The sequence below is a fragment of the Brachyistius frenatus genome, unplaced genomic scaffold (genome assembly GCF_029030835.1).
Source record: "Brachyistius frenatus isolate BFR_SWC_R1_liver_20210118 unplaced genomic scaffold, ASM2903083v1 Contig_18, whole genome shotgun sequence".
In the NCBI taxonomy this organism is placed as follows: Eukaryota; Metazoa; Chordata; class Actinopteri; family Embiotocidae; genus Brachyistius; species Brachyistius frenatus.
In genome coordinates, this window is record NW_027210617.1 from 4,985,801 (window position 1) to 5,001,380 (window position 15,580).

Below are 15,580 nucleotides of genomic sequence, written 5' to 3' on the forward strand. Positions count from 1 at the left end.
GTATATGATGAAGGTATAACACTAGGTAGAGGTGTGGCAGCTTAATTATGAGCAACAATAACATGAAATTACCTGTAAAAGATTTCCGGCTTTCAATGCTGATCAGAAAACAATGATTAAAACCCTGTGTGTCATTAGGAAACAGACGGGAATATTCAAGGCTGGGTTACGGCCTTGAGGGTTAATTAGTGCCTCTGCCTTCTTTTGTCTTTCGTCATGATGTGAACCACTTTTAAAATCACTGCTCACTTGACTTCAGTCCTTTATAAAAGATTGACTTTTAAATGATGATCCCACTGACGATCTTTTAAAGGCTAAACAATTCATTATTTTGAAATCTTAATTTTCTTATTAACTGCATACTCAAAGCATAAAAAAGAAATTCAATGTCCATTTTTCTGTTGTTAATAAAATCACACCCTCCCTACATTGCTTCACCACAGCTGGACCATGTGTGGGACAGGAGGAATGAAATGGGGAGAAAAACTGATGACAGAAGCTGATATGCTTATAGCATGTGTAAAGCGTTATTTGACGGGTGATTCAGAGGAGGTGCAGGAATTGTTTGGGGTGAAGCGGAGACATGCAACAAGACAGAATACAAACCTGCGACGCGGCAATACCTAATATGCATCTTTAACCACGAGCCCAGCAGGACACAACAGGAACACCATGAGGTCCAAATTCCATGAAGTGTATCAAAACACCCTCTTTCTAAAAAGACAGGAGACCAAATGTGGATTGACACTGTTAATTTGCTTGTACTTGAAGTAAAAATCACACTATAAAGAAAAGTCATTAAAAACAGACCTTGGCGGACTCTTAACAATATATTCAGTATCAAGAGCCATCTACTTAACACCAATGTTTCAACCATAGACTGTATAGCTGATGTTGGGTTTTTATGTTCGACACTAAGCAGACCCCTGCATCTTGCAAGAGCTTATTACATATATATAGTCCATGTGGTCCATGTGGACAGCACAGAGTTGCTTGTTAATGTTCAAAATAAACAAAACTCAGTGGGCCTACAGTAGTGTAGGAGAGCAGAGCTACTCACCATGGACTGGTTGACTGGTTGGACTCACCAACACGTGTCCGTTGGTGTTCATGGCAAAAGTCTCGCTCACTTTATCTCCATAACTTGCATTCAGCACGCATCCAGGGTGTATTTATGTCCAGCACTCACATCATGTGTAGGGAATGACTGTAGCTTTACACCAGAGCTAAATTTATTGAAATAACCTACCTAATTAGGCCTCTAGTAGTATATAAATTCTGCCACCTCGGGAATTTTGTCAGATCACCATTACGTGAAAATATGTATGAATAGCTCTTTGTCCGAATTTTTTAAAACTTATCACATAAATTACATATTGCAATCTGTTTCTGTTTTGTTTCTGTAAAGCTGAATGAATTGCAGAAGACTATAAGGTGCTGTCAATATTTTCACCTCAAACCCAGTAGATGGAGACACAATAAGAGAGATTTTCTTTCCTTTTACTTTGGTGTCAAGAGCTGCTTTGTTTGCAACATACTAATCAGGTCTGCACAACTGTCAGGAAGGTGTTTGTTTTTTTAATTTTTTCATAAATAGGTTGAGGTAAGTGATGAAATGTGCCTTCACTCTTATTAGTCCAGGGCAATCAGATGTTCCTTTTTGGACCGTTTTGGCTGCATGGCTAGCACAGCCAGTCTCTCAGTCAGTCCACTACTTTGGTCCAGACTAAAATATGTCAACAGTACTTGAAATATGACATTTTGTGCAGACATTCATGGTCCAAAGATAATTAAACTCAATGACTTTTGTGATCCCCTCACTTGACCACTAGCTCTTTGGTTGGCATGTGAAATACCTCAAATATTGGATGGATTAATTTGGGGTATTCATTTCTTCAGAGGATGGACTCTTAGAACTTTGGTTAGTCTCTGACTTATGAAACTGTGATGTTTTAATTTGGCCAATACTTTGATTCACCTGCAACGCTGATGGCATTCCCATGTCATGGCCGTAGACACATACTGAAAAATGAACTATATTCTTAATCAATAACAGAATATTCTACAAGAATAATCCAAGTAACTAACAAACAAATATTAAGATGAGCTTTTCTGGTTTAGTAGTTACCAACAGTTACATTTTTGAAGATCAAAGTCAAGTAAGATTACAGTTAGTTACTTAGAATACAAAATTACAAAGTGCAAGTACAGCAGATATGAGATAAAACCACAAATCTCTTCCTGCCCTTCCAGAAGTGAAGTCACTACAAATCTTGACTTTGCTGCCGAGCTGCAGACTTTATTCAAATTCCATGCCTTCTAAAGGTCAGGTCTCAGGTTCAGTCCAACAGGCTCAGAGGGACTGTGAACTGATCACACACACAATTACAAAATCGTCCTCTTTTTAGTTTCCCTGACGTCTGCTCTGACGTGAGTTTGTGATCTGAAAGGTAAACCAGGCAGTGACAGATCATCCTCTAAGCTGTTGTTATTGTCACATAATTCAGTTATCACTCAAGTGGCATGACCTGACATGATCACATTTTTCTGTGATGATACACAAGACAAATGTGAGATACTTGGCCATCACCCAAACTGCTTGCGTCCAGACTGCTGAGGATTTTCCGTGGACTAACCCCTGTCATCAGTTGTCCCCTCTCAGCTGCTTGATCAGCAGTTGTGACACACTTTGCAGCTTCCTCCTCTTTGCATCAATTCTGATCAATTAACAATTTCCAAACTGAGGGGAAGTTTTTGGTCAGGCTGGGTGAAGATTGTGTGAAAGAGACAAGTAATAATGGGAGTGAGGAGACGAGTGAGAACAGAGTACATTTGTTACCTGTGAATCTCGGCTCAATAGTGTTTTTGTGATTAGATGGCGATGCGAAGAAGGAAGCAACAGTGCTGCTGGCAAAAAGCCACCATTATAGGTTATTTTGCCATTTTGCTCAATCTACTCTCGGCTCCATTTGAACCCCACTGAGGTAGTCAGTCTATCAGAGCAGCCCCATTTGATGCAGCCAACAAAAGAATGTGATTGTGCTCCCGTGGCTGTGACCAGCCTCTCTGCTTGCTTGTCGAGTATGACACCACACTTGAAAGTGTAATGTCACCTGAGACGATTGCATCAGGAGTTACCTTGTCGGATAATTAGTGACCATTAGGACTCAAAAGAAAGGTTTCCTCACCACTTCCAGATGACAAGACATTCTGTTTTCACAATGAGAACAGACAGCAGGAGCTAATTCAATTACAGTACAGACTTTGAGAAAAAAAAATTTTTTTGATGTGAATGGGGAAGAAAAGTATATTTTCTCTTTAATCCCCTTCTGTTTCAGCTGCTCTACAAGCTTACAGTATATTAGTGAAGCTACAGGGTCATCTCAAGCCAGGACTTATACTGTATTTTTTTTTTATACTCAATTGCAAACAAAAAGTACATGTTTTAGTATATTTAATTAATTGATCATTTTTCCAAAACTGATACTGTAGACAGACGTCCAACATGCAGGTCTACAAGTGCTAGTGTTCGATCATTGTGAAAAAGACTCAGCAGCATTTTTAACACACATCTGATTTATTCTCTGCATGGTTTGTTAAAAGGACAAGTATCAATAGAAAAGTGTTGTCAGTCTCACGTCTAAAATAATTTTCCAAACACGGAGGTCCCTTGCACAGCTACCTGTAATTTCCCCGCACACACGTCATTTGTGCTCCTTCAAACTGATGTTTAACACAGAGAGTGACGTTTGGCTTTATCCCAGGTGCTGCAGCCTTTGTGAACAGCTGAAGTATAAGAGATTGTTAGTTCACTTTGTGGATAAAGCCATTTTGGCTTTTTGCATATTTTGTAATCAGACTTTGTTGTGTTAGTTACTGTTAAACAGTTAAGCACAGCACGGTGGTGCAGTGGTTAGCATTGTCGCCTCACAGCAAAAAGGTTCCGGGTTTGAATCCGGTCCTGGGCCTTTCTGTGTGGAGTTTGCATGTTCTCCCTGTGCTTGCGTGGGTTCTCCGGCTTCCTCCCATCATCCAAAAACATGCACCTCAGGTCAGGTTACCTGGCGCCGCGCTAGTGGCAGCCTGTTGCAGCAGCTCCCCCCTGAGAGCCCCCCTGCTGTAGTGAAGAAATTTCCCCTCGGGGATTAATAGAGTACTATAAAATAAAAAACAAAAAAGGATTGGAGACTCCAATTGATTGCCTTTGTGTCTCTCAGCTTTTTTTTTTATCCCTTGATTTTATTTGTGTTCTTTTATTTATGTTTTTATGGATGAGTATTATTTGTGTTTAAATTTATTTAGATCTTCTGTTAAAACTTGAAATAGTGTGAATATTTGAAGTTTGGCGATACAATTTCTTTTATTTGACCAGATGCTGAAAAAGCATCTACTCTTTGCCTCTTTGTACATTATTAGGTATGAAATTCTGTTTTCAAGCAAGAAAAATAATGTGACTTAGATTACACGACAAAAGGAAAAGATACAAAACAAGTAATCCCGATGTTAGCATTTTAGGGGGAGCTCTTAATATTAAATTATTTGTAACATAATACCGAAACTATTATATAATGCTGGTGAAACACTTCACTATTTCTTTGTAGCTATATACAATTAAATACATATAGGAAATATACAGGGGGTGCATATTTTCTTCCAAATTCCACTTCCTGTGACAAATTCTTTGCAGATGACTGACCCTTCGCCAGACTTTTCTTTATTCCACTAAGTTGTAATTGCAGAGAGAAAATGCAACAGAGTGGAGATGACATTTAACACAACTTCTTTTTAAGGAATTACAGAAGAAATTAATCTTTGGAGGATAAAAAAAAAAAGTCCACATTTCTTTATATTACAAGTATGATAAAGCATTAAAGCTTTATCATATCAATGTGCAACAATATTTTGGATGTAAAGAAAATGAACCCAAACCCAAATTCAATTATATCACTCTGTTTAAAGGTTTTATATCAACACCCCAGAACAGTTATGGTTGGAAATGTGATCAAATAAAAATCATACATAGCAGTTTGATCAGATGAAAGGGGTGACATATTTCTCTGTCTGACAAATAACACATTTGCATGATTCTCATTGCATGGATAGAATCAGTACAAATCAGTTTCCTAAAGATAATTATAATGTGTCCGCAATGAGAAATAATTCCATGCATCTCCTGGATGAAATGTTATTTCCCTTTAGCCTGAAGCACGACACAGATGTTGTCTGACTCAGTCGCCTGGGACCACAGACAATACTCACTAACTTTTTCATTAAGCTGTTTCAGGCAGCGGGCTGACGTCAGGAGACGATAGCAATCGTTGACCCCAGAATCTTTGACAAGTTTAAAGAGTCTCTTACTGCGCTCTCTGGGGAACTTAAGAGAGGAAACTGATGTGTTGTGAGTGTGTGCAGCTAGTTTATTCTTTCTGCTTCTTTCTTCATCCAGTAAATGTATGCACCCTGTCAGTAACATTCCCTCCTTGTTGTATGCAAAGAGGTGTGCAGCATGTGGAGTACAAAGGTGACGTCTTTGTCTTTTAACTGTGAGTGGGGGTGGGTGAAGGAGTGGGCTGAGGAGAGCTAGTGGCTGGCAAAGCATGGGCGTTTGTAGATGAAGGCTAGATTTAAGATTGGCAGGTGGAACGGGGTTTGGAAGACAAGAGTATGGAGAGTTAAGTGGCTGAATACCATGCAGAGCAGTGCTGGGAGATGAGCACAGTGACTGTGACCTTCAACCATGTTAACCAGAATGGGACGGATGGACAGATAGAAGGATGGACAACCCAAAAAACATAACTGGAAGGTGTCAATGTGGTGGTGTCAAGCTTAAAGTCTAACACCACCAATTTTACATTTCAAATTTTGTTTTTAGTTTGCTGAACATGTGAAAAAAGTTGTATAAATCCTTTTGTGGCGCAAAGAGAAATCTCATAAATGTCACAAGTGATGTCAGTTCATCAGTTGGGGATGAGGACTACATTTCTGAAAATGAAAAAAAATCTGTCTGTGGAGATGGAAAATAATCTTACCAGACCTCTGTAACCTTTTCCTTATCACAGACTGGGGCCAGAGGCTTAAAGCTACCTTTGCCCAAAACACCAAAATCTCTGATCCAACTTTTGCCAGTCGAGTCACATTGTGGGAAATATAGGCAGCAGGATTTGAGCAAGAGGAATAGATACAGGGATTAAAAAAAGACATGACATTTCTGGTTCAGCTCTGCTCATTTAATTTTGATCGAACTCTTCACTGTTTCCACTGAGTACAACAATGTTATTGAAGTGCAATTAGGTTTTGGTGGCGTACCTTTTTAAGAATAGAAAAACTTGACATTTACTGTATTTAATTCATAAGTGCCTCCAAGCTGTTCACTGTTTTTAAGGTAATAAATTCTTTCTTCTCCAGGGCTCCCAAATGAAATACCTGGCAATTGAACAAAAATGACTTTTTGCAAATTTTAACAGGAAAAAAAAATATATATTCTAAAATTTCTGTGCACATCACAATTCAAAAGAAATTTGTTAGAGTTGGTAGCCAAATCAACTCTCCTCACCAAAGATGAAAGCCTAGGCCTGCATAGTGGGTGTAAATTAGGCTAGTAATTCAGTTTAAACAGATGTCTCTGTAACACCTCATGCCTGTTAATGTCCAAAGAACAACTATGATAGTAAGATTTTCTGTCATTTAATAGACAGTTTCATCCTTCTTTAAGGAAAAGAAAAACAGACCTAGTCAATGAAAGGGGACCACAATGATCCACTGTACAGCTAAAATTTTGGAAATTGTATAACATCTACATTTGACAGGAAAACCAGCATCTGTTATCAATATGAAGCATGCCTGTCTCTGCTTGTAGCTCAACACAGAGGTTGGAATTAATATTTGTAGCATACTTTGACATTAGAAAAATAAAGGTCAAAAGCCCAAATAAAAGGATACACTTAAACCTGGTTCAGTCAAAACCAGTGTTGATCTTACAAGGAAACAATACATTATAGTTGTCAGTAATATTTTGAAAAATACCTTCCTGGGGGGTGTTTGACGTTGGATCATGAATATTAAATGGATGATAATTCTTCCCACTCCAAAATAAAATAATCAGCAGACAAAATGATAGGCAACGTGAGAAAAAAAGAAAAAAAAGAATTTGGAAGTAAGAATACTTTTAAAAATTGTCTTGTGAAATTAAATTGTAATGTATTTTGGGGGAAAATAATGTGGAACACGGCTGATGTTATTGATCAGCAGTTATTAGCAACCAAGCAGCAGCATGTTGATAAATGTCTCCAAACATGGAAACACAAACTTGCATTAGGCGATGTGCGTAATTACACTATTTAATGGCATGCGTATTTTAGCAATTGTTTATCAGAACTCTGCTATTTCCATTTTATTTCCCAGCCAGAGTGTTGACACGAGCACAAAAGAAGACACACATCTTTTTTTTTTTTGTTCAGCCTCCAAGGTGCGTTTGGGTTTGAGCTGATCCCTCGCTGCTCGTCTGCGCACTCTCGCCAAGACTTGGCACCTGCTGAGCGCAGACGAAACAAGAACAGGAATTAAGGAGAGCGTTTTGGGGACATTCAATGGCATTTACTGCCGGACTGACAAGACGTCCCTTTCTTTTATTGATCTTTACAAAATACAGAGTGAGGAGGCTGTTGACTTATGGCGAGTTGGCTGAATGAGGACCAAACACGAGGTAAGGAATTACACCTGACTTTGACCATTCACTGAAAGTAACAAAAAGTGATTGTTATTTGCCTTTGGTAATCTTGAAAAGATTTTTTGGGTGATGACGAAAGTAGCGTTCATTGCTAATAGTAATGCTCTATCAATGCTTGTATAGTTACCATCGCAAAGGGACTTCCCAGGAACAAAGTCACGCCTCAAACTGAGTGTGGGCTTTGTCATAAAATTATGTAAACACTTTACTGTGGGACAAATCTAATTCTGTAAGTGAAATTATACGTTCTGAATAAAAAAAGACCATATTTCAGACGGTAGATTTCTTACAAGATTAAATTCAAAGGCCATTTTTAGCCTTAAAATGTATATCCTAAATCCATCCATCCTACATAATTCTTTCCTTCAGATTTGATGCCAGCCATGACTGCCAATGGGACCTCAGAGACAGGCTGCAGGTCAGAGGTCAGGCCCGCAAACAACACCTGTAGCCAGAGGGAACTGTCTGTCACCGCATCTGTCATCTCTATGACTGTGGGCATCTTCTCCAACAGTCTTGCTCTCTTTATTCTGGCCAAATCTTACAACAGGATCCGGATCAAGTCCAAGGCCTCCTTCCTGCTTCTTGCCAGCAGCCTGGTGATCACAGACCTGCTGGGTCATGTCATCAACGGCTCCCTGGTGCTTTTTGTCTACGGCTACCAGAAGAAATGGGAGAATTTTGATCCTCACCGCATCGTGTGCACCATATTTGGGGCGTGCATGGTGTTCTTCGGCCTGAGCCCCTTGTTCCTGGGAAGTGTCATGGCGGTGGAGCGCTGTATCGGAGTCACCAAGCCCATTTTTCACTCCATGGCGTTGACTTCCCACCACATGAAAAGGCTGCTGGGGCTCACCTGGCTGCTTGCTGCCCTGGTGGCTGTGCTGCCTGTGCTGCTGTGGAGGCCCTATAGGGTCCAGAGCTCCAGGAGCTGGTGCTTCTTCCATATGGAGCAGCCCAAAGACTGGCTGGACGTGCTCTTACCTCTGCTTTTCTCTATGCTGGGGCTCCTGGCGCTGCTGATCTCCATTATATGCAACACTTTAACGAGTTGTACACTGCTGCAGGCCAGACTGCGCCGCAAGCATCACTGCAGGGGCACGTCGTACCATATAGAGATGATCTGCCAGCTCCTGGCGATCATGCTGGTATCCTGCGTGTGCTGGGGCCCATTACTGGTAAGAACTTCTCTGCAGCGCACGTTTTGACTTTGTCACATTACTTCAAAGAACAACAGAGTACAGAATGACACTGCAGGAGCTCTTTCAAGGGGTTCAGTCAGCTGGTAGTCACACATTCCTCACAACATGAGGCATTAAGAATAATTTGAAAATCTTTTTTAACAATGGATCTCATTTTCTTTTAGTAATGATCCATCTAATTTTATATTTACATTCCTGCATTTAAATACTTTTCTCATCTTAAACCACATATGTTATTACCCAGTGTGCTTGTGATGTATTTAGAACATCACTGAGCACAAAGTGACTGGGAAAGTAAAATGAGTTTTGAAATAAGACAGTGATCTGACAGATTCCATTATCTGTGATATGTGAAGAAAAAATGACTAAAGACAACTGCTTACTGCTGTTTTTGCACCAAATATGACTCATAGATATCATCCATCTCCATTAGACGAACTGGAAAACATAATGGATGCTTTACAGATTCTTCTGTTTAACAATGATCATGAATTATTACTGAATTTAAACATTTTGCATATTTAACTAAAACGATCTAAAGGAATGGTTTCAATCAGACAGACCAGTTTGGTGTTACCTAATTGTCCCTTCTCTTCGCAAGCACAACCAATCGAAACTACAATTTGTAAATCATTTAGTCTGCTTCTGTCTGTTAAGAGATTTATTGAATATCATAAAAGGCTTTTGATATAATCCTACATTATTCTGTGCCCACATCAGATCTACGTCATCATTCTGAGTACCAGGGCCAAAGATGAGCCTGCTTCACTCAGTCTGCTGACGGTGGTACGTATGGCCACATGGAACCAGATTCTGGACCCCTGGGTCTACATCCTGCTGAGGAAGGGTGTTCTGAGGAAAATCTTCAGGTTGTTTCACACCTACTGGGGCTCAAAGTCTCATTACCTACACCACTGGCAGCGCAGTATTCCCCGCAGCTCAGTGGAGACCAGCAACTCCGGTGCTGGTCCATCTAACTGCTGCTGCCATGGCAGACCTCTGCCAGACACTGCCATCAGATCCATCACACCTGAACCCTTGTCCGAAAGGTTTGATCACATAACACCTGGTCACTAAAAAAAACAGGGCGGAGCTATGAAGATGTGGAGGAATTTATGTTAAAATCATTTGGAATTTTACAAGTCACAGATCACTTTCAGACATTCTTACTTTCAGTGTTTTTATTGGAAAAGATGCCATCTTTATTTTGAATACTGCTGTAATTTCCACATGGCAGCTGTAGTCTTATTTTGTATTGGTATTTGCTGAATGTGTTTCATTCTCCTTTGATTCTTAATTCATTGTTGCTGCTACTGGCACTGTGTTTTTGAACTCACATGTGAATAGATAATGCAATGTTGATTCTAACGTAATGATTTCCATCATTCAGCTAATACACAAGGGATCACAACATTTTTCTGTTGTATAATATAATCATTTTCTGGGTGGTTTATGTAGGCAGAACACAAACGTCTGCTGCAGAGTGTGCAGAATAATGTAAGGCACCTGAGCTGTAATATGTCATAAATTAGTCAGGGGCTTTTTGGTGACAGAACATATTGCTGCATTTGTAATAATGACATTAAAATCAGGCCAGGGTCTCTCTACAGATTAGACATCTGCTGTTATTACTTTGCAAATGGGTTTTGCATCAGTGCTTCTGTATCATATCCTCACTTTTTCACAAAATCTTTTTAATGTGTTGGTCTTTGACTGTGTAATAAAAAAAATGAAAATGGAAAAACAAATCAAAAACATTAAAGAGCAAAATTGCATACATATTCTGCACTAATGGGTGGTCGTAAAGTTGATGTGCGTTAGGAAGGAGTTATTCCGAAAACCCCCCAAAATTTTTTGCTGGAAAATCTGGACTGGCTTTGGCTCCCTGAAGAGTGGTACAAGAATCATTGTCGACTCGTTCATTAATTCAATAACATTCTGTGAGAGGAGTTTGAGATGTTTTTGGACCCCTTTATACTGTTTTTTTGTGTGTTTTTTTTCCCATAAAACCTTCTACAGAGTTTAAATGCTCTTCTCACAGAGGGAACATTCAACCTTTCCAGTCCTCAAAAAGATCAGTTTTCCACAATCAAGTCATCAGATTTGGGTGTGCTATGTCTTCATAACGTAACTGGCCTTTATTTGTGTAATATATAAAGTCTCCTGTAGGTGACAGCATGGTGCCAAATCCCTGCAGCTGGTCGGAAACGAAGAAGAAGAGTACCAAAAAAAAAAAAAAAAAAAATCAAAAAAAAAAATCCATATGATGTGTGACGTAATGTCTTCCTACTAACCTCCATATTTCACTGCCGCATGCCACTGTGGATATTTGAGCAGGTTTGTGCTGATTAACGTTGCTGTGTGTGAAGTGTGCGGTGTGTGAGCACCGTGTGGTTGTTGGGGTTTGGTCGGAGCAAAGCTGTCGGGCTGAGCAGAGCAGTGAATCGGTGTGTGTGTCCACTGTGTTAGGCCCCGTGTTGTGTTTTCATCTTCAAACACACACACACACACTCAGCTGGCATGTTGCAGCTATGTCCTTACTGCTTTGTCTTGTCGATAAAAAACAAAACAAAAACAAAAAACATGTTTATTTCTGTTCCTGTTTGATTAGTAAGCTGTTTTCTTTTGGAAGAGGACTCCCGTTTAGCTCATGTTGTTGCTGCAGGTAGTTTTGCTGCTTATACACGACCGGAAAATAAGCAGCACGTCAGTATTTTAGGGAGCTGCACAAAACTTCTATCAGTGTTTTGTCGTTTTTTTTGTTTGTTTTTTTCCCCCCTTGCAGGTGAGAACATGAATCAAGAAAAACTGGCAAAACTTCAAGCCCAGGTGCGGATAGGAGGAAAGGTAAGTAACTTCAGACCAGGGGAGTGGTGCATTGTTTTGACTGTGAAGGCGTAACGTTGAGTTGTTTCAGTGACACCACCTTAATAATGCACAAAAGGCAAGTTTATTTGTATTTAAGCAACAACAAGGCAGCTCAAAGGGCTTTACATGAACCGTGAAAGACATCAAGACAAAATGTAAAAGCAGCAGATAGAATTCAAAATGTAAAACAGACCATAACGATAGTAAATACAAGAATAAAAGCACAGACACCGTATGAGACACGAGTAAATACACAATCTAATTAACGGCAGTGGTAAACAGAAAGGTCTTCAACCTTGCTCAAACGACCCGAGCATGGCAGAAAACCTGTAGTTTTCTTCCAGATCTGTGGAGTATAAAAGCTGAACTCTTCCTCTCCAGGTTTAGTGTTGACTCTGGGGACAGAGAGACCTGTCCCAGACGGCCTGAGGGGGTCTGAAGGGTTCATAACAGCTGCAAACCTTTCCATGATTTTTTTTAAACTTAATATTTGGAATTTGAAATCAATGCTCTGACAGACAAAGAACCAGAATAAAGATCTAACAAGTGGAGTGATATGATCCATTCTCCCAGTGAGGACTGGAGCAACAGAGCTCTGAATCAGCTGCAGCTGTGTGATTGATTTTTTTTTTATTAGGGAGGCCTGTAAACACAGCATTGCAGTTGTCGAGTCTTCCAATCCTGCGAAGAGATACTTTTCAGGACTTTTATTGTGTCATCTACAACCGCAACTACTGACGATTATTATCACTTTATCTGCTTCTTATTTCCTAAACAATTGTTTTGTCTGGTGAATATAAGTACAGCTGCAATAATTAGAGAGTTTGTTGATGAAAATTTTAAAACTCATTTTGCTTTTCTTGATCTGATATTAAGCCACTCGAAATGATGAATCGATTCTCAAAATGACTGGCGAGCAACTGATAGATTAATCTACCGATTGTTGCCGCTCTAACATTTTTTTTGGTCTTGAGCTGTTGGTTGGGCAAATCAACACTAATTGATTTACTGTTAGATTGCAAACTTGACCAGGAAAATAATCGTTTAACTGCTGCCTTAAAAGTAAAAAAAATAAAAAATAAAATAATATATTTTGCCTGAGCCGTCTTCAAATTTCATGTTTTGTCTGACCAACTGTTTGCTGCAAAATATGACCAAAAAGCATCAAATCCTTCTTTTTATATACTTAATAAAACCTAAAATGATTAATTGATGATCAGAATAGTTGCCATTTAAATTTCTGACAATCAATTAATAGATGTTTGCAATTATTATTTAATCTCAAGTGGCATCCTTGGAATGTTATGGGTGTGTCATTTAGATTTCTCCTCCTCATTATGTCACCGCCAATAATCAACTTTTAACTGTTTGAATACAGATCATCATTTCGCAGTAAAGAAGTTTTATGGATTTAAACAAACAAACAACATCAGGGGAAGTATACCCAATCTAAAAGGCCGCTGCACTAAACTGTTCATCAGACCGTGAACAGAACTGATGGGTTCATAAGTGTTGAATAACGAATGTCCTATAAAATAATAAAAATGAATTTCCCCATGTCTTTCCTATTTCTCAGACCACTGTCACTTTTAAAAGTCACTGCTAGCTTGATGTCGTTGTGTCCTTTATCGGTTGCAGGGCTCTGCACGCAGGAAGAAGAAGGTGGTTCACAGAACTGCAACAGCTGATGACAAAAAGCTTCAGAGTTCACTAAAGAAGTTGGCCGTCAACAATATTGCCGGAATAGAAGAGGTAAAACTGATTCAGGTCCATCTGCTTGAATGCATTCATTCACGTGTGTCCTCGTAGACCGTCCGGTTGTCCCTCGGGTTGTTCCCTGTTTGTCAAGAAGCAATTAGAGGGACTGGTCAGATTATCGTGGCAGCCGAACATTCAGCCACGTCATTAAGATCGGCGAGCTCCTTTCTCCTCAGGTGAACATGATCAAGGATGACGGGACTGTGATCCACTTCAACAACCCCAAAGTTCAGGCCTCTCTGTCCGCCAACACCTTCGCCATCACGGGCCACGCTGAGACCAAGCAGCTGACGGAGATGCTTCCCGGCATCCTCAGTCAGCTGGGAGCAGACAGCCTCAGCAGCCTGCGCAAACTGGCCGAACAGTTCCCTCGACAAGGTGGGTGGTGTCCGGAAGAGACCGGCCTTTTGGCATTTCGCTAATCATGTAAAAAGTAAGGCATTGTTGTAACAGTTGTGTGTTACATGTTGATGGCCTAAGGGGAGAAGGAATTGATGAAAAGGTTTTACTACGTCGAAATAATTTGTGCATGCAGCATTTGAATGTTTACAACGTACATGTTGGAAATTCCAGTTTCACTGCTATTAAGGAGACAGTTCATATTTTGCCTTTTAGTTTAGTTACTTCCTGTTTGTTCCGGACACCAGAATTTGGTTACACTTTCATTTAGTCCCTTTGTGGTTTAAACATGACTATATATGATGTGTGCAGTGAGGTCCGAAAATTCAAAGTGCGTCCCGTCATTAATTAACATCATTCTATGTTTTCTTTCCAAGTCGTGTGTTTTTATTAAAGGCACAATGCAGCATTAACCATATTACTGCCGCATAGTAACCATTTCTGCTTTTTTTTTTTTTTTTTAGGACCAAGAATATCTTTGTGCATGAAATACATGGGGCTTGTGATATTCTATAGATTTCTTATTTTCAACAAATACCATGAACATACAAATGTGGGTGACAGCATCTGAATACTTTACAAAGCCCCGCAGCTAATAAGTTGTAAGATCAGGCTTCATTAGGATTTGGCTAGGTAGGTGTTACTTGGTGATCAATTGACTTTTGGTTTTAATCTTTAAACGGAATTTGTTGACAATAAGAAAAATACAGAATAACAGTAGACTAATACACAACAGCCAAAGATAAAGCTGTCATACATGTTTCTATCTATTCCGTCTCAGCTCTCGACAGCAAGGCTCCAAAAGCTGAGGACATCGAAGAGGAGGATGATGATGTTCCAGGTATGGATGACTACATGTATAGCGTTAAACGCTCTACACAGCTACACAAGCTGAACTGCACGTTGCATACATTAAAACAAGTTTTTTTTTTTTTTCTAGTGTATTTGTTTTGATGAAGATTTACTCTGCTGAATTGTCTTTTGTCCGCTGTAATCTTTGAAAACATGTTATTCAGTTCAGCACATTTAGTATAAAATTGCCTGTGTAGTGGAGTAACTGCCATGTACTGTTCTCCTCCCGTGTAATGATTTACTATGCGTTTTTATTTGTTCTGTAGATCTGGTGGAAAACTTTGATGAGGCGTCAAAGAACGAAGCAAATACTGAAGCTGATGCACACGGACTGGACAGCAGTAAAACCTGAGACGTCCCCCCGTGTCTTTTAAATCGAGTAATCCAGACATATCGGACCCCCCCTACCCCCCACCAAAAAAAAATCCCAGAGACTTTTCTATTTTGCGATGACCCACAGATGTCCCAGTCAGACTGGCTTGTGCATTTAAAAAGAAAAAAGAAAAAGAAAACCTCCCTTCTGATTAAGTCTTCACAGTGTCAGGCATCATCAGTATTACAGTGGTCATTAAAGCAAGTCTTAAGACATTTCTTTTGTTTGTTTGTGAAACAAATTAAAGGTGGTTAACATTTTTTAAATGGTGCTGTGGTCATTGAAAACATTTTCTGACTGTTGATTTTTCTCCGCAAAACAGAAGATTCTGTGTAGTTTTCAATCCTAATTCAAAGATGCTGACTTGCTGAATGAAGAGCTGTTTCCTACACAGGTTGTGCA

The 15,580-nt window shown here is 39.6% G+C and overlaps 2 protein-coding genes across 2 annotated transcripts; both read left to right on the forward strand.

The window, feature by feature from the left end:
* Positions 1–8,109: 8,109 nt before the first annotated feature.
* Positions 8,110–11,717, forward strand: ptgfr (prostaglandin F receptor (FP)). Its single transcript, XM_069694644.1, has 3 exons — positions 8,110–8,904; positions 9,649–9,977; positions 11,714–11,717. The coding sequence occupies exons 1-3, from the start codon at positions 8,110–8,112 to the stop codon at positions 11,715–11,717; spliced, it is 1,128 nt and encodes a 375-aa protein (XP_069550745.1).
* btf3l4 (basic transcription factor 3-like 4) lies at positions 11,161–15,438 on the forward strand. Its single transcript, XM_069695047.1, has 6 exons — positions 11,161–11,265; positions 11,714–11,775; positions 13,435–13,548; positions 13,731–13,932; positions 14,735–14,794; positions 15,072–15,438. Exons 2-6 carry the CDS (start codon positions 11,722–11,724, stop codon positions 15,155–15,157), a joined length of 516 nt encoding a protein of 171 aa, XP_069551148.1. The 5' UTR covers positions 11,161–11,265; positions 11,714–11,721; the 3' UTR covers positions 15,158–15,438.
* Positions 15,439–15,580: the final 142 nt, after the last annotated feature.

Coding starts and splice junctions, on each gene's coding strand:
- btf3l4 (XM_069695047.1), top strand. CDS start 11,722: ATGAATCAAGAAAAACTGGCAAAACTTCAAGCCCAGGTGCGGATAGGA. Junction 13,549..13,730: donor ATATTGCCGGAATAGAAGAG/GTAAAACTGATT, acceptor CTTTCTCCTCAG/GTGAACATGATCAAGGATGA. Junction 13,933..14,734: donor CGAACAGTTCCCTCGACAAG/GTGGGTGGTGTC, acceptor ATTCCGTCTCAG/CTCTCGACAGCAAGGCTCCA.
- ptgfr (XM_069694644.1), top strand. CDS start 8,110: ATGACTGCCAATGGGACCTCAGAGACAGGCTGCAGGTCAGAGGTCAGG. Junction 8,905..9,648: donor TGTGCTGGGGCCCATTACTG/GTAAGAACTTCT, acceptor TGCCCACATCAG/ATCTACGTCATCATTCTGAG.